General features: G+C 43.0%; 1 protein-coding gene across 3 annotated transcripts; it reads right to left on the bottom strand.

Annotated features, from left to right (window-relative positions):
• Nucleotides 1-511: 511 nt before the first annotated feature.
• Nucleotides 512-23,566, bottom strand: LOC143463439 (uncharacterized). 3 transcript variants are annotated; one of them, XM_076961905.1, is made up of 20 exons: nt 23,382-23,566; nt 23,209-23,275; nt 22,823-22,993; nt 22,698-22,756; nt 18,998-19,202; nt 15,539-16,299; nt 12,811-12,898; nt 8,175-10,540; nt 8,017-8,095; nt 6,107-6,784; nt 5,783-5,853; nt 4,156-4,236; nt 4,000-4,075; nt 3,794-3,923; nt 3,649-3,728; nt 2,790-2,845; nt 2,539-2,720; nt 2,364-2,472; nt 2,144-2,295; nt 512-1,039 (listed from the first exon to the last, which is right to left on the bottom strand). In XM_076961905.1, the coding sequence occupies exons 1-20, from the start codon at nt 23,424-23,426 to the stop codon at nt 832-834; spliced, it is 5,664 nt and encodes a 1,887-aa protein (XP_076818020.1). In that variant the 5' UTR covers nt 23,427-23,566; the 3' UTR covers nt 512-831. The 3 variants fall into 3 exon arrangements, with proteins under 3 accessions (XP_076818020.1, XP_076818022.1, XP_076818021.1); XM_076961906.1 differs by having other exon boundaries at nt 897-1,650; XM_076961907.1 differs by lacking the exons at nt 18,998-19,202; nt 22,698-22,756; nt 22,823-22,993; nt 23,209-23,275; nt 23,382-23,566 and adding an exon at nt 16,690-16,726.
• Nucleotides 23,567-23,568: the final 2 nt, after the last annotated feature.

The following is a 23,568-nucleotide window of genomic DNA, read 5'->3' as shown; positions in this document are numbered from 1 at the left end:
TTGCCATTTTGTGCAAATCTATCAGATCAGATCAATCTAATTAAATTCAGACCAAGAAAGAAAATCGGATTTTGCAGCTTTAGTTGAAACTGCAACCTTCGTCACTTAGTCGCACAAATTTGTCCCGAAGCCGCTCGCATTCTTTTTGAAAACAAATGTCGTCTCATAAAACAACTCCATCCAAGCATCAGTAACTTTTCCCTGCCAAGGTGCTATGTTGGTTTTATTCTAATATTTTTCGTTGTCGGTTATGAAATTAACACCATCACTCTGACTTAACCTTGATAAAAGCAAAACTATTTCTAAGCTTAATGCATGCACGCCATGGCCTATGTGGCACCGACTAAATATCTGGTTCCATTCCACAATAATGTCACACAGAGTCTGTCTCCTTCATCACAGTGGCGCTGTATGCACGCGTCTGGACAGAGACAGGACATTCAGGAAACGGCAACCAGAAAGGAGAGAGCTGTTAGAAGCGGAGGTGAAGCCTGGACCAACCGAGACCGAGTTGAAATTTTGCAGGTTTTTAATTGCGGAAGCGAGATGAGCAAGACATTTCACGCACGAGTAAACAGGATAAAATTATTACGTCATAATACACAATGAGGTCAAGTTGAGGACATGTTCACCACTTCGATGACGTCATCCTTAGCTTGATAATACTGCGCGGTATGATTGGATAAAAACATTTTTTTGTGACGAAACAAAATCAACTAATCACAAGACACCGAAGAAAAAGTCACCATCGATACAGGGGTCTCTGTGCAGTGCTTTGTGACGTAACGACTGGTTGCTGGGAAACGTGAATGACGCGGAGAACTGGTGACGTCAATCGCTGTGTGTTTCGTCCTTATCAGCCCCATCTTGAGCACCCATCACTTTGATGACGGGGGTGAGAGGTTTAAGGGGGGCTTCGAACTTGCGCAGCTTGTTATAGAGCGACTGGACGTAAGTGAAGACGCATTTGCTGTCCGGTCTGCTCCCCATGATCATCATATCTTCCACATCCAGCAAGGGATCAGCCCCCGCGTGCTCTCTGCTCATATTGATACGTCATAATAGCGATTATTAGTCCAACACCCGGCAAGCGCGAGCAAAAGCATTTTAACTGTGACGTAACAATCAATGATCATGTGATTAGCAATCAACATTTAGAATGTGATTGGCTTGATTAAGTTGGGTTAACAGACCCATGGGGTCCAGGCCCCATTTATACAAAGACGATGATTATGACATCACTATCAGCCTTCATGCGCATGCATATCATGCAAGCTACGAGGTTAAGGAATGTCCGGATATAAGTGCACAGCGGGGATTAATAAAGATTAAACAAAACAAAAGCGTTAGACGGATATAACACTCATACGTCATAATGGCTTGCATCGTACAATAATGACGTCACTGATGACGAAATCGGACTGCGAGAAACGAGTCAGAACACAGGCTGCTCAAGAAGTTAGTCGCAAAAATAAACAGTTTATACAGAACTATGACGTCAAGACGACCGTGGAAGTCGATTACATCATCCCAAGTTCCCGGATGCGTTTGTAGAACTCTGTGATGTAAGTGTAGACGCACTTCCAGTCTGGCTCCACCATGCGGATCATGTCGTCCGTGTCGAGGAGGGAGGGGATCTCCCCGTGCTTTCTGCTCATACACGAGGACGCATGCGCGCATGCACACACACATACACATAAGTGGCACATGGGGAGAAAAAACAACAAAGTGCGTTTGTGAGTTAATAATCATGGTGAGATGGATTAGTAATCAACTAGAAATTATTATCAAAAAATTATTGTCCACACCATTCATATGAGCCGGGCATCGTCGTTTCTATCATTTCACGCGATTAAACAGCGCGTCTAAACCTTGATTAACTATGAACGTAAATTTGATGACCTCATAATAGTAGAACATTAGTAAAAGCAAAACGAAGCGAGGGACCGGCCATGCAAGTTTCTCCAAATTCAAAACTTGTCGATTCAGTTTTGCAAATTACCGCCGGGATATACTACCACGCGATGTCGCAGTGGAGTACCATGGACTACTGTGTCGTCTACTACGTAACTATGTTCTATTGTGACGTAATCCCAGAAACCCGGCGCTTATCACCATAATTTATGGAGGGGTGCCAACTTACTCTGCCATCTTGAAGGCGAGGTCGAAATTGGAGGCGCGGCTCTTCGGGTCCAGGATGGAATAATCGAAGCTTTCCGGGAAGAAGTTGTGGACCAGCGCGCAGAAGGCCATCCCGCTCGCCCAACTTCCCGAGAAGTTCTGGATGTCCACGTGCTGCCGCGATATAAATGAGTGACGTCATAATGCGTCATGGGGAGTGTGAAGCAATGAGACAGGCTTACCTCATATCCCCTGGTCTTGGCCTGACACCATTTCAGCAACATCTGCTTCACGTTGTGGGCGTTGGGAACGACGAATGTCGGACTCCTGCCTACTTTCTTCCCCGCGGATCTGCACAATCAACGTCGATTATTACGTCATTTATTACACGTCACATTCACGTTTATATGAACTTACTTGCTCTCTGACTGGTTCTCAAGTTTTGCAACAAACATCTTTCGCGCGTCCTTGCTCGATGACGTAGGCATTGATCGGTTTCTGGTGATCTCCCTCTTCCTTTCCGCTTGGCGGCGCTCTAGATCTAGCCTACTTCCGGTTTTTTTGGGAGCTTTCTCTTCCCGGTCAAAGATACTTCCGATCTATGACGTCATATAACTCTGCATTTGAGCAAATCGACACGAATCGCGAATGACTCAGCGAATTCCTACCTTTTTCGATGACTTCATATCTTTTTTAGTGGAGTCTGACTTGAGCGAGTATTTGTCTGAAAAGAAAAGATTCAGGTTCAACGACAAATCTACTCTGCGCGACTCAACCTCTTTCGAGAATATCTAATATCTATGCGACTAACTTCGCTTTGCAGCGCGATACAACTGTTTTATCTATGACGTCAACACTTTTGGGGACCAATCACAAGGGAGCAAGTTATTTCGGGAGCGCGATAAGTGGCTGGCTGGCCTGGCTGGCATTATGACCAAACAATCAAACCTCCATGACCGTGCGCCCAATGATAAAAGTGTCACAATCGTCGCATGCGGCTCCTGGAAGCTTTCGTTTGACATCCCAGCTATTTCAGAACTTCCTTTAGTGACGAGAGGTAATTTAATTATTACGTCACAGAGAATCAACATAGCACCATCAAAGACTTGCTCAGAGGGATAGAGTTAGGGCATCAAATGACGTCATAATGGCTAATGAACTCATTATCGCAACAAGCAATGGGAAATATTTCAAGCAATGTAGCAAATGTACGCGCCTGTCAGGAAGATGCAGCTATTTCACATCTCAACATATAACCTACGCTTTGATGCTTTCATAAAAGATTGAATAGCAAAGATTAAGCATTTGTGGTACTTGAGTAGTAGTGGTCGTCTGAAGTCGCTTCAGTAACACAGAAGTCATTTGGTCGTTTATAACTGTGTGGAGCAACGAATTACGAATGCATTTATAAGTGAACATCCTGGGATCTAGAGTTCCAAAGTCAAACCACTTTCAGCCTGGTAACAACAAATCGCCGCCGCTACTGCTTCTACGCCGTTAGAGAGCGCTAATGACGTCACAACTAACCTGCCAATGACTTGGTGTCTAGGGCTTCTTTCTTACTGGCTCCACCTAGCGGCGAGGAAACGCGTTTTATCTCGGTAGTTCTGCAAAAGTTAAACGAGGGTTCAATCTTTTAGTGAAGGCGGAGTTTCCAAGTGGCCAGACTTACTCGACTTTTGTTGTGATCAAGGTTTTTGAAGCGACGTTGCCGGAATATCGGTCTCTTGTTCCCGCGGTTTTGGTTGAAATCGTCGTGCGAGTGGCCTGCCATCTTCCGGTGGTTGTTTCTTTCGGTTTATCTGCAGCAAAATTGAAGATATGCCGTTTTAATATGGAGTGGGTGATGACAAACACGGATCAACTCCGCTTACAAACCTGATCCTTGCTTGCGGAGAGCGCGGATCGCAGTGCGGACCATTCTCCGCTCTTCATATCCTTCCGCCTCGTACAGCTGCAAAAATAATTCCCCGATTGGAAAAGTTTCAAATCATTCTGAGGCAGAAATGAGACAAACAAAAGTGATAATTTTACCAGTTTTTGAAGAATTTCTTCGTCTTTAATCTCGCTCAGGTTGTCCAAGCTATACCTCATGTCGGCTTGATCGTCGGCTGTCTGTGACGAAACAATGGTAATTAGATGGTTTTCGAACTATTCCAAATCGGCCAACTATCTCGCTAAATTGGACGATCACGTGACTGGAAAAGTGACATGACCATGTCCCCTATAATGACAGGGGGAGAGGCAAATGAGTCGCCTCATATTTCTATCAATGTTGCTCAGAGGGATAGAGATATAGTACGAATCATCAATGACGTCATAATGCGCTAATGAACTCATCATCGCAACAACTAGCGGGAAATATTTCAAGCAATGTAGCAAATGTACGCGCCGTCAAGAAGATGCAGCTATTTCGCATCTCAACATATAACATACGCTTTGATGCATTTATATAACATTGAATAGCAAAGATTTAGCATTTGTGGTACTTGAGTAGTAGTGGTCGTGTGAAGAAGTCGCTTCAGTAACACAGAAGTCGTTTGGTCGTTTAAAACTCCATACCAACAAAATATTTAGAGTGAGAATACGGAGCAACGAATGCATTTTCAGGTGAAAACATCTTGGGATCTATAGTTCCAGCAAGAAAGTCAAACTAATTTCTGCCTGGTAACAACAAATCGCCGCTACGCGGTTAGAGAGCGCTGCGGAGCACCTTTTCATTGATAGAGAGCGCGAGACACTTCAGACATTCTAGAACGCACAGTAACTACCCAAGAAATTGGTGAAGAGATTCTGTCCCGGACAACAAATTCTACCTCACAACTGACCACGTGACACCTGTCCTGTCTACACCGAACCTAAAAATATGGATCCAACCAACCGGATCTTAGCTTACTGATCACGTGCTTCTATGCATATGTTGTCACTTCGACGTCACAATGCATTGACAACGTGATGACGAAATGAAGAAGTTTAGCGCCGGGCAACTGACAAGGCGTCCGACTGTTTCTAGTTATTCCTTATATGGGTATAGCCTTTTTACACCTCACAATAAAACAAACAAACAATTATCAAACTTCAAACAGTTTACCTTTATGACGTGACTGAGAGATCGCAGATAAGGTTGAAACATAACAGACAAATTATTCTAGAAATCCACAATCCTGTCCTGGGCCTATTGCACCAACTGCTAATGTTACTCATGGGTTAAACCCTGCTACCAAGTCGACTTCTTCACCCATCGGCTCATACCAGCAGTCTCACGACCTATTCATTAGGACAATGGGCGTTGTACTAGTTACAGGAGACCTTATCACAAATCTATTCATTTAATCGCCTCCTTCCCTTATCTGCGCGTCGCACCTTTGTTAAGTCACTTGTAACCATTATGACGCGCTAATAAACTGAAACTGAATCTGACAAAAAGCTTCTTTGCGATTGGTCAATCTCAACAATAGACAATAAATGTGATTCAAATGTTTGAAAGCGATCAGATTGTTTATGAACAGCTTGTTGACCAGAATCCAGACATATCGTTGTTTAAAATGATTTCTGTCGGAAAATATTGACCTGGCAGAAACGAGCCAGGCTTGTGACTACCTTATATAAGTAAAAAAGTTGAAAAGTGAACAGAGTAAGCTACTTCCGGTCACTTTCCTACCTTTGTCGGCAAATGTTCTTCAACTTTTTCTGCGGCTTCTATGATTTTACCGTCACTTGTCACTTCTGATTCTACAAAAAAATATAAAAAAGCAAAATTAATTACACGCTGAATCACCAAAGCTGTTATACCACGGCGGATTCAGTTCAAAAAGTCATCCATAAACCAAATATTAACACTAACTAGTTCATTAAACGCTATCCTTTATGCTGACACAGGCCAACAACTACACATATAAGCATGCACAGATCAAACATGACTTCAAAGTGAAATCACAATGGCCTCTTATTTCGTCACAAACCCCTTCATCAAATATAGACAAACCTGGGCTTTGTTCGCTTGCTTCTGTCGTTTGTTCGATGTCGCTCGTATGCTCTGGCGGCGACACTGCCCCCTCACTTTTTATAGCAGAGCCTTCCTTGTTTTCATCGCACGCTTCACTGCTTTTCACATCTCGTTCAGGGGATGTCCCGCGTGAAGTGACTTCAACACTCGGGGTCGTGGGATCGACGTCCGATTGGTCCTCAGAGGTGGCGTTTTCGCTTTCCTCTGTCACTTTCACTTCCGGGATAATGGGAGGCGTGGGAACTTCTTTATCTTCTGCGAAAAGATCGCGATCACGTGGCTGGGCGTTGTCGATTTCTGGAATGAGCTTTGCGTGGTCCGGTCCAGGTGAGACCGGAGTGGACACAGCGGTGCTAGACGCGGAAGATGACTCTGACTTCGAGGAACCTTCGGTCGACTTCCGGTTGCGGCGACGGCGCCTTCCGGTAACGTGAGTTTCAACACAGAGGGCGTCTTGGGCGGGTTCTAATTTTGACAATCGAAGTTTGTCGCGATTCAACTTATCGTCGACCAGATCTTCTTTCGTCTTGGAAGATGCTTCGTCGGTTCCTCGGCGCCGACTTCGTACTCGACGCTCAGACACTTTCTCCTCAATGACGTCACTGTGCTCTTTGTTTACTGGGGAGGATGGCGGTTGTGGAGACGAGTCGACGCATTCTGAACAAAACACAATTGTAATGTCACAATTGCTAATTCTGGAAAGACGAGGTGTCAAATTACTACCGACGTCACAATGATATTTATTTGCTGGGTCGCAGATTAACCAACCGTAGAAGCGACCGATATAACGCGCGCGAGGAAATATCCTGACAAGGCGCAAGTGACGTAAGTGAACAAACTAAATTACTTCGTCACAGCGCAATAGAACTTATACTTTGAAACAAGCAATGACCGCCACTGACGTTGTGTCCACAGCTAACCACTACTACTGGCAGCCAAAGCGCGCGCGGAATTGCTTTGGATATTGCGGTTATAGATGACCAGCAGGTCGTTGTCCGTGACGTCATCAACGAAGATTGAAAATGATGACGACAGAGAGTGAGAAGCAGTTTAAGGCTCTGACCCACCTATGAGGTTAATTTGCTGCTTTTGTGGTTTCCTGACCTTCCTATAATTCCTATAAACCCTTTTATCGACCCAGTCAACTACGTCATTAATTCACCATCGTCAATGCAATCATGCGGAACGTCGGATATTTTGAAAAATCTGATCATTATTTTCACAATATTTAAATCCCAAATTAACCCAAATTTCAAAAACAAAATACCCGCGAGCTATTTAAGTTGGGAGAAAATCACCTCAGTTCGGATGAAACAAAATTATCAATATGATGACGACATAATGGTCAATAACAAGTGACAACAACAGTGGGTTCAGTTTCATTGAAACCAGTCAATATAACTAACGAATCATTTGGTAAAATATCTCGTTATTTGTGACAACATAAAGCAATAATCTGCTGACCAATCACAACGAGTTGCTTCTATTACGCAGTTCATCGTCACGAAGGTGAGGGTTCAAACAACTAAAATCAAATAAATAGATAAAGTTTTGAAGAGATCCCTTTGTATTTTTAAAACAACTAGTCACGCGTACCCATGATGTGACGTAACAATAAACTGGGGCATGAGAGAACAGACAAAGCACTGGGGTAGGCTACTCGAAGAATACAAATGCGTAGAGACGTCACAATGGAAAGGACAACATCATCTAAAGCACGGAATGTTGACAGTTTGGTCAGATGACAAACTCGGAAAACAACTTTAAATCTCGCAGGTAGTGCGCATGCGCGTGAATCTACCTCATGTAGGTGGGGACAGGAAGACGCGCATGGAACTCCTCAAAACATCACAATATAACGCATTGTTTCTATGATGAACGTCACTTACCTGCTGCGATTTCACTATTTTTGCTCGCATCGGAAATGACGCCATTAGATTGAACGGTGTCAACTTCAGCGGCGACATCCTTTAAAGAACAAAGTGATTGGTGATTAAAACGTGACAGACAATGGTAAACAAGAAGCCTTATTACGTCATATATTTACCTCCAAAGTTTCCCTGTCGTTGACTTCTTCACGCTCTGATGCGTTCTCATCACGTGACTGCTTTTCGTCGTTGACTGACTCCGTAAAACTGGAATCAATGGAGACTGTGGGCGATGATACATCTTTGGCGCCATCGTCCGACACACCGTCTTCGCAAGTATTGTCCACTAGATGCGCAAGTGACTTGTCGGTCGCTTTTTTATCGACTGCAGGTTCCACTTGAGTTAGTTCGATGGCAACTATGTCTGGCAAATTTTCGATCTGCTCGCGTTCATTGGACAATAACTTCATGTCCTCGATGACGATTTTAGACGCTTTTTCGAGGCGATCCAGCGCTTTTTTGTCCTCCTTAGAGGCAAGATCCGCCGAATAATTGCCGCTGATCGTGATCTTGCTCGATTTTGTGGTGTTGTTGTTCACCTCCACCACCTCTGAGTCTTCTACTTTTTGCAAACTTTCCTTTCCGCTTTTATCCTTGCTCCGTTCTAAGGGAAGTATTCCGTTGCTTTTAGCCTTGGACGACGTCACTTCCGTTATTCTTGGGGTTCGCGCGGATCCGTTCAAAGACGGACTAGCGCCGTTTGCATTTGAGAATCTGTTCATCCTGCTCTTGACACTGTCCGAGCTACGGAAAGCTCTGGCGTCTGTTGCTTCCCTCACCTTCTTGTATTTTGACACGTCTGGCGTGGTCTGGCGTTTGTCCTCTGTGGCGAGTATCCTCGACTTTACGGAGCCACTATTTTCTCCGAATCTCGTGCGACTTGAATATCTTCCGGCCATTTCTTCGTCGGTGTCTGCTTCGGTGCTGCTGCAACTTCCGGATACCAAACTCTCCTCACCGAAGATTACGTCCTCTTTAACTACGAGAGCTTGCTCAATGGCAGGGACTTCAGGAAGAGTTAAAATTTGCTCTTGATATAAAGTCAGGTTCTCCTGCAAGAGCACAAGTGTTGATCCTTGGTTCAAAGTTTGATGATGCTCGGACGTGACACTCGAAAAAAACTTCTCAGAATTCTCTTCCTCAGACTCGATGACTTCAGTGTTGACTCGCTCTACTTCAAACTCCTCTTCAACTAATTCTTGACTCGCCGCCAACGATTCTTGCAAAACTGATGATGAGGATGAGGTGGAATCTTCGCAAGAGGTATCTTCCTGCTCTGGAAGTTCTCCTAAAGATTCTGAAGTTTCAACCGACAATGAATTGCTCGAGCTTTCTTGGACTGATTTCGGCTCCTCGATTTCTTCAAGTAGTCCAGCCAAGGGAGGTTGTTCAACGTCTCGAATGACTTTATCGAGCAATGACCTTACAACTTCAAAGAGTGTCGCTTTATCGGTTGTGGATTCACTGAAACTTCTCACACCGTCTTCCTGAGGAGAGGTTGCCTCGGCAGTGGTTGTTTCAGCAACAGGTGGTGCTTCCTCACAAAGATGAGGAAGTTTATCAACCGACAGAGCAGCTTTATCAAACGTGACGACAACTTGAGCAGCAGGTGGGCTTATGTGCGGATTTCCTTCCAATTGGAAGGACTTGCTTGAAACCTGAAGTTGCTTTGTGGCTTCCTCGGGAACTGAAGAAAGTAGTTCCGGGGACTTTATCAGGGATTGCTCTTCCTCCTGTGGATGTTGATACTGGGGGTGAGATGGCGACGGCACGCGCTCCGAGTCGAGTTTAGTTCCAAGGATTCGTCCCAAAATTCCGCGGGATCGCCGTTTGTTTCCTCTGACAATCGGGATGAATGGTAGATCCTCCGGATTTGTCGGAGTCTCCTTACAACTCACAGACCTCTGCAGGGAGGAGGAACTAGTGGATGCTGGAACAGGAGGTCCAACTTCTTTCTCTGGGGATGATTTGGAAGCGCTTCGCCTTGAGTTGATGAAATCTCTCGGAAGTTTCAAAGATTCGGTTCTACTAATCACGTGATCTGGGGTTTTATATGACGGCCTGTAGTCCCTGTTTGACGTAGAGGTTTCACGCTTGTTGGGTTTCGAACCTGGGATTGTAGATTCTGATTTTAACTTGACGGCGTTGAAACTGACACTGACAATCGGACAACAATCTTTTCTAGCAGATACCGGCGAAGCTTCGACCGTTGGCGGCGATTTAAGGCCTTCTGTGTCGCTGTTCGGAGAAAATTTAACCGACGAAACCGATCGAAAGGACGATTTATTGGCCTTCTCTGCAGACCAGGGCGGAGTCCAGTCTTTCTTTAAATTATTGTTATTAAATGTGACGTTGAATGAAGCAGGTGATCGTTGACCAATCACAGGCGATTGATGTCCCACCAAAGGCCGATTCCTTTTCAAAGATGTCGCGGAAAAGTTGTTTGTAATTTCACTGTCTTCGTCTTTTAACTCTTTGTTCAAACCTAAACAAGTACGAAAGGTTAAGAAATTTCTTTTATATAACAGAAGCAAAGTTTACAGCAGGATCAGACCCAGCAAGTTTTGACCAGGTTATTTGCTGATCAGGGGACCGTGTAAATAACCGATTCAGCCCCAAGATAACACTATTATGAGCTCATATAAACGCAAGGAGCAGACCAACTGCTGCGATGTCACGATTACTTCAAATCGTGAAATAACAACGACTGGTGCATGCAAAGCGGCCTCGCACCACTGCACGCATTCTCTGTGACAATCGAGCCGCAGTCATACACAGACAAATAAAAGCGAACACAAAGATACATCGCTCTGGTGAAATAATTCCTCCAACATGCAGCATTCCTCCAGCATAGTCTCGCGCTTATTTTTGGCTGACACCTGGCCTTGACACTTTAAGCAATTCTGCAGTTTCTAAATAATTTCAAGTCGAACAAATTGCGCCTCAGGCTACGAACATGTACGTGCCTACAATCTTTTGCTTTTGTCAGAAGTGGAATGTAGAAAAGTTTACCCCCAAAACATCCAACATTCCGATCTGTCAAGCGCAGCATTCGACGTTAAAATATCGGAGCTGGTGCTTAGACGCGCATTCAACCGTGTAAAAATCCCGCGGGAAAGTTGATTCCAACCTTCCACATATCATACCAATCCTATGAGGCACCGGATAAAAAATTAACCTGGTCCTGGCAAACATGCAACAATCTCGGGCATGTGCAGATGCCCGAATCATTTAAGGGTTTACTCTGCTCGGTAGCTCAGCTGGTAATAGGCACCTTGCATTATCCACTCCGGCTACTGACGAATTTGGTAAATACAAGTTTAAACGCGCGACTGACTGTGAGTGCTGTCTCATAAACACTTGCTACAAACTGCCTTCTGCTTGTATTTGGCTAAGCATCGCCCGAAGCAAATATGATGTCAAATGCAAAAGATAAACGATGGCTATTTGATACAGTCAGGATGAAATATTCCAAATTGTCCAGAAAACCTGGTAATGATTTCAGTTCAATGGCTCAGTTATTGTTCAAATTAATTGGTGACTGTGAACGCTGTAACGTGTCATTGGACAAAGCAATTTTAGTTCTGGCTTCAACGAGCACTTCAGATGCCTCAGACACCTACTGCATGGCCACTAACTTAGCCCGCGGCAACATTCTTTTAAAAGCAACAAATTTGGACTCAAATCGCGTTGACCGCGGGTTCAACGACGCGATTCAACGAACGGTGTCTTTAGCATGGAAATATCACATTATCAAATGTGGAGCGTGCTGAAGTCTTTATCATAAATATTAAGAGGGTCGACGCCTTAAATAAACAAGACAAGAGGCCGAAGATGAGAGTGTTGTACAATTCTCTGTCATCGAAGTCAACACGATAAATCGTTTCTCTGTCGTCGCTATAACCACTGACTTACAGCAAATTCCTGCTCAGACTTAAAAAGTTTCTCTTTGTAAAGAAAGCGAGACAGACAATGTAACAACGCGGTGGTCCGCCACAAAGCATTCCAATAACACTCCGCAGCTTATTTGAGAGATATTGCAACTCGCTCCTTCAAATAACAAGCTCATGCAGCTACTTTGATACTCACGACCTGTCAACTGCTCAACCGAGCATGTAAATGAGCTAAAAACTTGACCATAGCTTGGTCGTCTCCTGTCTGAGCCCTGTTAAGTGCTGGCTCGTGCGCCAGGCCATCCAATACACGACGCCACAAGCCACCAACATTGACACCACAGCAGGTGTGTTCTATAGGTGTGCTACAGATCTCAACTAAATGTTTTCACTTATGCTTCGTACACACACACACACGCACACCCATGATGTAGTTTGTGACATAGTCAATAGCAAACAATAACGACTGACAACATTGTATGAAGATGTCTCATATACGACGTAAGACTCTATGGAATTGGTAATTATTAACAAAGTTACACGAGCCCCATCATAAGCACAACACTATCTCACAAGGCGCAGACAACGGGACATCAAACATAAACTGCGTCAGGTACGCGGTGTTCACTTTCTGGTCGCAGTTTGCTAAATATTGGAACCTTCGCTGCTCCATGCAACAGCGAACTCTCAAAAGAAGCAGCAAACGTTAAGAAGCGACATTAGGCGCCGTTATGATTAAGAATTAGAAGCATTCCGGTGCATGTAGCACGTATTTCCTGTCTACACGCAAACAAGCAGCTACCCATATCACGTTACCTATTCGTGCTATTTGAATTATTGCGTCAAATTACAATCAACTTACCTCTTTGATCTTCTTCGGGATCCAGAAGCAGATTTCTTATTATTTCCCGGATTTTTGTTTTTTCCTTAAAATCAGTGATTTCATTCAACTAAGTCCAGGAATGGTCGAAAAAACATGAAAAAAAAATAAGAAAAAAATTAAATCCAAAGAAACAAAAATAATCTTGATTTGACGTTTCAATGAACAGTATAAAGTGAACAGAAGCTAAAATCTCGCCGACATCTGCCCTTTAAGCATAAACCTAATCTGTCCCTTTCATCACTGCTTGTATGGAAGTAAAGGCGGTCTAAGGCTGCTCTTGCTTACAGATCCACTCATACGCAGAAAGGTCATTAAACGTCGCAATTTATCACGACTGTCCACTTGGACCAGGTTGTCCCACCACCACAACCTTCCAACATGGCCGTGAAATCGGCAAGCTGCTTGCCATAGTGCCAAGTCATCAAAACCACGACACTCACAGCTTGGACCACATCTCGCTGATGATTCAATGCCGAGTCGAACACAAGCTGACAAAAACACCTGAAGTTCGTTGAAAACAAGATCGCGAAATAAGGAAAATATAAGATTTGAAATATTGTTTACAAAAACTTGACCTCAACAGGCAAATTATCTCCAGCTGATCTTGAACGTGACACAGGGAAGAAGAATTTTCCATTCTCGGCCTCAAGCATCATATCAAGTATCAGTAGTGTTTAGCCCATGCACAACCGGAGCAGGCATGACGGCGTATCACGCCAATATCTATAAACAGGAAACATACAGAAAGCCGACGTCACAAAGTTCCTAGTGACGTAACTATCAGCATGACTTTCTCTTTAATTGGATCTGAAGTTTAAGATAAGCAATTCTTCCCGGACGACTGCTTGTGCGGAAAATTATCTGCCCTCAATCTCCAATATGACATCACACACTGTCATAATGCCCACTGGTCGGCATTATGTGATGCAACAATCACATTATGACATAACACTTCACATGACAAGGCATGAATATGGGAGCAGGCGCAAGTGTGGACTTACTTGACATTTCGAACGGATACAACCCGGCCAACTAATTTCATATCCATCTGCTAATGGCTTGCGATTGTATTGTCATAATACGGCGTCATATAATAACGTCGCAGCAGCAGTAAAAGCGATACTAAGCAAGATAAATGGCCGTATAACTGTCGTTTCGTGCCTAACATAGAACCAGCAATACGAACCTAACAACCTAAAATAACAAGGTGACAAGTCACGGTCGACTGCACCTGGGTACTCGCGCTACGCTTGGTTGAACTTACCAACAAAATCCTGCTTTCTGCTGAAATTATCAGCGAATTTGAAACGCCATTGTCTTAGACAAACAAACGAAGAAACTGTAAAATGTTGCGTCATAATGGCTCCAGCAAAATGCGCGCAGCAATACCGAATAAGGCAGCAAGGAGGCGAATATAAGCGAACGACAGCAAATTAGACGATGTAGTTGCTACAGCGGTGGAGATTGGATAGAGCACCGATATTAGGTTCAAAATCCTTTAATTTTATAGAAGAAATTGACAAAAATGGAAAAACGTTTTTTGATTCCGAATTAACAGAGTCACTTTCTCAAATATACACAATTATGACTAGTTTTACGACACAGAAGCGCGTATTATTACGTCATACACCAATATGCAGGATGTGAAGACGCGATACTCTGATGGGGAATTTGTGAAAATATCCGGTGAGAAGTCACGTGCTAACTTACTGAGCGTGATTTCATGAGAAGTTGTAGAAATATTTATGGCGGGAACTTTCCCAGGTTGAAGCGAACAATATGTTGAACAATTTCAACATGGGGGCAACCGTCACTTCGCATCGGTTTTATCCTGAGCTTAACACAGTATTTTACAGCGGTCACCAGCACAACATTTTACACTTTGTCCCAAACCACACAATCTGACGTCACATCCGGTGTTACGTAGAACGCACGTGACAGGTGCAGCGATTGTGAGCAGAGTGTCGAAATAACTCCGAATTTGGACGGCGGCGGCAAGCTTGCATTTCCAACCGACCATCAAACCTAGCGCGGTGTCCCTAGCGCCGGCAACTTGAGACAGCTGAGACGCATTTTCACCAACAACGATCATCGGGACCTGCAGCTGGCGAACGATCACAGACATCTGCTATCTCCATGAATTGAGCTTCAGTTCGGGTGAAACTGATCCTTAAAACAAGTTGCAAAACAACTTTGACTGTGAACAGCCCCGCTGCAGCATCGTCCAAGCCGCTAAGGCAAAGCCAGCCAGTTAGTTGGCGTGTGACGACTTTGAAGAAATCCAAATCCACAAATAGCGAGCGGGAGAGGAAATACTTGATTTGAACAAGACCTAATATTGGAGGCAATCTGCCATTTATCCATGAGAAAGATCGCGTCTTGCATCGTGGGATTTCACATTTCATTTGACATCTAACGCGGTACTGGGTTTGCTAAAGCACCAACATGAAATAAAGGTTCACAAAATACATAAGAACGAGGCAGGCTAGCGACCGCAGAACGTGATTATGTGCAATCTCGTACAAGTGCTTGATGTTCGCTGCTTTCAGCGCAATAAATCACTCGAAGTATTTCTCCTTCTTATGAGCTCAACCATGAACTGGGCGGTTCTGTGCGTCGTAAATAACTTGGACGGCAAAATATAGCCTATGTCTCAATCAAGCCTAGAACCTCATAATCTGAAATAAACTTCATCACAACCACTCACCAGATGCTTCAGTTCTCCGATCGTCTTCGATTCGTAGTCGATCTTGTTTGCGACGTCGCAGCTAACATTGTGACGTGAACACCCGCGCTTGCCGGGTGGAGTGGAATCTCGGGATGGGGAAAGTACCTCCATCTGGCCGGGTTTGATTTTTTTCGATTCAAAAATGACAGGAGAGGCTTGGGCTGGGCTCTGCGAAGTTGACGTAATTTTTGGTCTCAGGGCGGAATTGGACACGTCACAATTCCCGGAAATGTCCGCCTTAATTTCCTGCAACGGTTCGGGCAAGTTCGACTTTTTATTGAGGGGTTCGAGTTTCGCTTTCGGCGCAAATAATTTCTTTCCGATGGCTCGTAGGACGACCCTAGCGGAGTTTTTTCTTACGAAATTATTCTCGCTGGATGGCGTTTTCGGGAATAGGACTTCACCTGAAGCGTCGTCGGAGAAGTTGGAACGCGGAGAAAGAGCCGAGCTGGAACATGAGGACGAGGGAGACGACGGAGAAGCGGAATCGGCAGGAGACAAACCCCGATTACCCGCGGGTCGTTCGTGGATGGAAATAGGTTTTCCAACCTTCCTGCGGAAACGGCGAGAAAATCTCCGTTTCCCTAAATTAGGTTCCTTATCTTCGGCGGAATTCGACGGATCCTCCCTGCTCGGACCTGCGGATAATTTTACTCCGCGAAATCTTGAAAAGGGAGACCGGGAACGAGAACGTGCTGATGCTCTTCCGCCTGATGCTTGTGACGGAGACGGAGCCAAGGCTGAAAAAGAAAGAGGGGATTTAAAATAACTTAAATAGTGGTTTAACTTTTACGTCATAATAACAAACAAACCACGGGCAACTGACTTGTTACGTCATTATGAAACCATTGTAACTGCAGATACACAATTTATGGTTGTTCTGCTGTAAACAAAGGAACCAATCAGATTTTAATGAATTCGCTCCAGCGTCAACTGCCCGTGACGTCAGCATGTGAGTAAACTGACACTGATTGATGCGATATTTTGATTAATTACATGAAACAGTGTCAAGTTACAGGAAACCTACAAAATCTTTACGCTTATACGAAAGCGGTCACGAAGAAATAATGACAGATGGTTGTTTATGATCAAACAAAGTTAAACTTGGGCAAGAATGCTATGAAGCTTACTCGGTGCCGCAAAGGACGACATTCTTCACAATAAGTGAATCCAACTAAATCACTCAAAGATCGCAAATAAACGACAAAGCAATCAGCTCCAAGAACTTAAATCTTATCTTTAATCTGATAACATCAAAGTAAACTGAAATCGAACATCACAATAGACTTTGTTACTGAAATAACTTATCACTATGACATCATAATGCAAACTGTAAGAGTAAACAGCTAAACCATCCTGAGGTATTCTGACAATCTGTAGCAATAAAAAATCGACTTCAGGCTTCACTCAAACAAAATTAAAGGCACGTGACAACTGGCCACAACTCAGGAAAACTCAGTAACTTTATCGTAAACAATTTTACAAAATCAGTCGCATCCATTAAAGCAGATTAAGCTAGACTGGTCCATATCAGACCGCAGATCATAGAAGCAGCGCCCGAAATAGAACGGTCCAAAAATTGGGGTACTCGTCGGTGCTCGAACGACTGTAACAAGACAATAGTTGGATGGTCGTCCGTGAGAACAATGGGCCATCTTGAACAAGAAGCCAATTGGATTTTCATTGTGCTTTCAGGCCCACTATACACACGTATCAAGTGCTATGCTACCACTGAAATCCACCGTGTTAATATGCTATGCGTTAAACATTGCGATGTGTCCCCGTTGCTACTTATAGGGGCAATTAACAAAGAAAAATGTCGATGCGTTCAGGCTTGGGAAAATGAGGAAGAGATTTACACGAAGTTTGATGAAATTACGCCACGAATGCTCGATTTGAACTGCAGCAAACAAATGTTGATGGTCGCTCTTTTCCACGGCCACGTATTCCAACGCGCAAAGCAAATAGAGGAATGTTTAATCCGCCAACAGGGAGGGAGGAGCCGGTAATTGATACCTGGACAGCAAATAAATCCATAGAAATCATCTTAAATATAAAACAACATCTACGGTTCCGAGTGATATGTCACGTCATAATAGGTGGCACAGGTAGAATTTTTAATTTTGTAGTCACTTCCAAGGTCAAGTTGGTATGACATCATTAGCGACAAACTACGTAATCGCAAATCGTTTAAATCTTAGTCATGAAGTTAAGCCGTTGTTCGATTGTTTGCACCACAAAGTCATCCGCACAACGCAGAAGTGCAACAGATCTTTGCACGAAAACTCCACAAAAATAAATTTCTTCTACAAACACCTTCACACCATTGTTGACGTCACCGGAGGAAAAAACTAGAATATTTTTCTACAAACCACGTGATTCTTAACTACCTGCCAATCAAAAGCAAAGCTAAATTGTGACGTCTTAAACGAGATTGTCTGATAAATTTGCACAAAAGCCGCGACTTCGATCCACAAATATAAAGATGAAAGCGATCCATTGGACGGATTTATATGTAACAAACAGGTATTGTGACGCACTTAAACATAAATGTCGTTATGTGTTCAATGGTAATATTCAAATATTTGCTAGGACGGAAGACGATCACTATGCAATTGATTCCGAAGAAATAAAAGATTGCACTTTCTATTGCCGAATACAAGCTTATTATGACGTCACAACAACTTAAAGCCGTTTAGCAAACAAATTGTAAGGAAAAGTCTCTTAATTTTGGAGAAATCTCTTAAGCTGACGAGAAAATATTAACTCGATACAAAACAACGTTTGTGACAAACAAGTAAAATTCCACGCAACGGAAAGCCACTACTTGACAATGCTACGACATCGCATCAACTTAACTCGGGAAATGTGATATCACACAACGTCACAATCGCATTCCTGTCATGCAATAAAGCTCTAACCAACGCTTGCAAGCGGAAAGCATTCAATGCATTGCGGCGCCTAATCTAAATCCAAGAGAATAAATTCATCAAATCCACGAAATACATTTAAACCGGTTTGACCTGAGGCCGAGTTTAAAATTAATTTATTTCTTCATAAGAAGCAAAACTGTAGAGGAGTTCTGTTCACGTTAAACAGAGCAAACTTGAACTAAAATTACACCCGAGTAAAACGCCGTTTCCACCGGTCTCTTTTCTTTTTATTAATGCTGTATGCTCAATATTGTAATATACTTAACACTGCAAAGTTTTTCCCCACAGTTAAGCAGCTAAAACAAAATTAAACATCAACCCATCTTCAATTCAGCTTTTTGAGGCTTGGTTATGTTTCGAAAAGTTAAATTTCAAAAACACAAATATTCTTATAAAACGGAGCGTATTTCCAGATATATTTCCACTAAAATGGAATCACAAACAGTTCTCTACAGCAATGTTACGTCATACCACAGCGATATGGGTAAAACTTGACAAATCTCACCGGATGTTTGGCGACAACTTCTGTCCACCTGCGCACTCTCCTTGTGTACCGATCTTTTAATTTCCTCCTTATCAAATCTTCCAGCTGCACTGCTACCTGCTTCAACAGGTGTTCCTCTTGATCTACTGCCGGATAATACGTCACAATCGCTATCTTTTATGACGCCGCAATTAGATTTGGCAAAAGTTCTAGCAGTTGTGCAGCCCTGTTGAAAGAAAACCCAAGTTATTACGTCACTGGAAAAGTTGCCAAACTTTGGTGGCAAATGTAACAACTTTCGCGCAGAGAACACACTTTCACTTTCGAACAAAAAATGGAAAGCGGGCGAAGTTTGGCGATGAACAGGTGCTGGGGTTCCTGCCAACCCCGTCTACTTTATTCCAAGATAACTTCATCTAAACCCTGCTACCTCATAAAGTACATTATGAGCAAACAATTGATCGCTTTGTAAAGTTTTTATAAGCAAGTGTTTGTTCTTTGATGACCTCACAAACAACTTTATTAAGGTCAGAATGATCAAATAAAGGCTGAGATGAGAAGCCTCAGTAAAATTGATAAACGAAGTTAGACAATGAAGAATACTCGAGTGTCACTTCAGTTAATAGCTTTATTAAAAATCATCTTACATTAAAGCGGAATTTGCTTAATTCGTCGAGTAGGAAAATTTCAAGAATACCGGGTATGGTTTATTATGCCGCATAATAACTTGCTCTAATCGCTTGATAATTCGCACTCGTATTCACTGAGTGGGTTGAAAGGGTTCAATACATTACTCATATTTCTGCTTCAATGCGTGTGAACACACAAGTGCCCTCAATCAAATGATATTAATTAAGATCAATTTGCCACACCAGTACTTTGATAAAATAACGATGCCCAAATATGGCGAGGAAGCTCGTCATCACCTTCAATTACAGCGATTAATTATTTTCAAAATGTGAAGAGCATGCCGGACAATAGCAGCCTGGCAACAAAATTCTGCTGTTTCGAACTATTTAGACGACACATACTGTAATACAGCTGCAAGCAACCACACAACACAACGCAAATGCTAAAACTGACTGCCACGTGTTACAAGTGCTATTAGCAAGGGCCCTCACAGCCAGACAAAACAAATCGTCTCCGCCCAACTAACTGCTCCTACTCACAATTCTTCCAACAACAGCTACTTCACGTATTCAATGGTCCATGTTGTTACGTCACAATTAAGTTGCTTGTGGCATAAAAGTTGGAGTAATTACGTCGTTGCCATTAATAAATAGGTCGGACCAGAAGTTGAACCGAATAAACTTTAAATGACAGAAATAAGTTGACAAAACACCACCCATTGTCACATCACTCTATGTAGCTAAGCGTACAGCTGTTTAAGTGAAGCTACTTGCGGTCACAAATGTCCAATCGACTGACCAAATCCATCTCTTCTGCTCTATTATAAATAACTACTGACCAGTTCTTTCTATGACGTAACAATCAACTTAATTCTAATCCGCACATCGATGGCTCAGGCGTCATCGCATAAATGCTTGCACTCTGCACAACGGTGTTGACCTTGCAATGATGCAGGCTGCGCATGCGCAGTTGCATTTATTACACAAACGTCCGTGGCATCATTATAATGGTCGTTGAGCCACGTCTGGTCAATGAGACGTCGTTCAACTAAACAAAACTTTTGATGAACAATCATGGCATAAAACAACAAATTCTACGTTACCATAATCATTATGACGTAGCATAGTTGTCAATGATTCAACCGACGATGCTATTTTAACCAATGAGCGACCTCGCCGCTCGTCGCAATCAATATAACGGCGCATGTTTATGATGTCATAATCGGGTTGATTGGCAATATGCTTGTTTTGATGACCCAAAGCCTTCGACCGAATAAGCGGTCAGTCCGGTAAGTTCGTCCGAGGGGTGAGAACCTACCTGTGACATGACGTCATGGCTGCCTTTAATACGAAGAATATTTCTGAAGTAAGTTATAAAAGTGAACTCTTGTTAAGACGCAAACCGCACTGCGAGCAGTCTTCACCATAATAACAATTTGCTCTGCGCAGGGGACGTGCAACGTAAATTTCAGTCTAAGGCTACGATGCTGTATATGGTAGATTTGAGGCTGAGTCAATTAATTATTCATTTCATCGATGCAAGCTGACTGCAGTCCAACAGCGATAGTCTTCTAAGCAAGGCCACGCAGCCAACAACACCGCACAAGGTATAGCAGCGTGACCTTTCAAACACAAAGCCATAAGCATATTCCCCAAATATGAGCCATAGTGCGAGTTCATCTGCTACAAACTGCATTCGTACTTTCGGCTTGTTCAAACATCACTGATGACGTCACATTTATCGCCAGACGACACAGCATCGGATTTTATTCATATAAACCTCAAATATGAAAGCAGCTTTGACAGAATAGATCAGTTGCCTACATGCCAGCACGACAGAAGCAAGCCTTTGCCCGTGTAAGATCAAATATAGCTTGAGGCAAAATTCCTTCTCTTCACTGACCACGGCTCTGCATAACCACAGCCAAGCTGGTTAGCTTACAAAATGCCGAAGGAATGTCGACTTTTTCCTACCAGACACAAATTCTGGTTGATCCCGACGATCTATGCGCTGCATGCAAACGCATTATCTCGCAAGATCGTGTCGTCTTGGCTCGAACCGTAGGCGCAGGGACGCAGCATTTAGGCAGGTTCTTTGTCTTTCTAAGGTGGGCAAAGGCATGGTTCAGATTTTGAACGCAATTAAAGAACAAAAAAATATCGCCAAATTCTAAAGCATCGAACCGAAGAGGCGACAGTGCTTATCAAATTAAAGAGCATCGGCAGCTTAGGCGCAGATAAGTTCAATATGGAGTCGACGTACAGCTACACTAGGACCGAGATAAAAACTTATTCAGTTGAGTGAAGAGAAGGAATTTGACAAGAATACGAAGTCAACAAGCCGTAACGTCCTGCGGCTAGCAATACAATTTAGCTGCAAATTACAGCTCTGTGTTTAGAGCTATAACATCATCCGCTCACTTGCGGTTATGAAGCAAACATAAACCAGACAGGCTGAGTTTCTTAAAATCTACAACAATAGAAATGCTATGGCTTGTACGGTCGCATTCAAAGGAATCACAGAAAACCACAACATTAGAGATGGTATAGTTTTTAAAGATGTAATAACCTTGAAACAAATGTTTTACAGAATACGCAAACCACGTTGCCAGTTGACAAAAAGCTAAGTGAAAAGTCATTGGGTCGAAAATTCCACAAACAAACTTACAAAAGTATGTAGATCAAATTCAACTGATGGAACGCAACTTATTTTACGTAGATTAAGAGTTGAGCCAGAAGCAGGCGGTTTAGGCAAGCACCAGATTTCAGAAATGTTTTGCTTGGAAAGTAAATAGTTATGTTGGTGAATGGCAAACAGTGGGCACATTTGCGGGAATTTAAAATCAATTTTGCGGCAGAATCAAACGTTAGCTTCGACCTACCACACATATATGTCTCAAAATTTATGACAAACAACACGCATCTATAAACTATCCTCTCAAGTCGGAATGCCTGGTTAATACCTTTAAAATAAACAATGGGGCGACGCCTTAAAAAGCCGTTATGACATCTCAGCCACATCGTGGACAAACCAAATGTTTTTTCACAGATGGCTCTAGAGCGCCCACATGCGGGAAGTAATTTAGGCTTACCGGGTCATGTGTTGAGTGATGACGAGCATTCTGTGCAGTTCCCACGTTTGGAAGGGCTCCTAAAACATAAATAGATCAAGCAATGGTTGGCTCAACACCGGATCAGAGAAAAATGAAAAACCCACCATTTATAGGATTTGGTCTTCCCCCTGAGATGCTAGCCCTTGTAAGATGCTCATTGACTTCATCTTGGTGGTTTGATTCCACTTCAAGATCAACTTTCCTCATAGGAGCGTTATCACAGCTGTTCGTGCATCTTCTACTTTGTCGAGTGCCATCTCCGCGTAAAAACGCTTCTGGGAGTGAAAACATCCAAATCATTGAGTGATACGTTTAACAAGCATTTGTAGAAATGGTTTCTTATATCAACAAAAGCATAACTTTTTAATCAGGACACAAAGTCAAAACCTTTAATGTTTGATGAAAAACTAGTGAATTTTCAATATGGTTGATGAATAAGTAGCAAAAGCAATGTATATGTGAGTAGGCTAAGTATTCAGGATGCTTACACCTTGTCTCAATCTTCGTATGTCGGATCTTATGGCAACTCTCTTCTTCACGTCTTCGCAAGCTCGAAGCTGCAACGTCAATGATAATGATTCAGTGTAGTATGTCTATTAGCAATTATCCAGTAATTCAAGGAATCAATGACTCCATTATGGCCGACATGAATAGAAATCTCACCGATATTTGAAGATCTTCGAGAGTGCCGACAATTTTTGATGTCATCTCGAGAATAATTAGCCACCATCAATCATTCCAGCCAATGCACTGGTTTCTAGCGACCAGTGGTCACTAAGTTTAACTTGTGCAAAATGAAGCATATTTATAAACTTAATATCCACATTTTGTTACTTCACACAAGGACTGA

The sequence above is a fragment of the Clavelina lepadiformis genome, chromosome 6, assembly GCF_947623445.1.
Source record: "Clavelina lepadiformis chromosome 6, kaClaLepa1.1, whole genome shotgun sequence".
NCBI classification, from domain to species: Eukaryota; Metazoa; Chordata; class Ascidiacea; order Aplousobranchia; family Clavelinidae; genus Clavelina; species Clavelina lepadiformis.
The sequence above is the reverse complement of the archived record's forward strand: the minus strand, read 5'-3'. Positions and strand labels throughout refer to the sequence as shown.

Coding starts and splice junctions, on each gene's coding strand:
- LOC143463439 (XM_076961905.1), bottom strand. CDS start 23,426: ATGACATCAAAAATTGTCGGCACTCTCGAAGATCTTCAAATATCG. Junction 22,994..23,208: donor CATACGAAGATTGAGACAAG/GTGTAAGCATCC, acceptor TTTCACTCCCAG/AAGCGTTTTTACGCGGAGAT. Junction 3,729..3,793: donor TTGATCACAACAAAAGTCGA/GTAAGTCTGGCC, acceptor TAACTTTTGCAG/AACTACCGAGATAAAACGCG.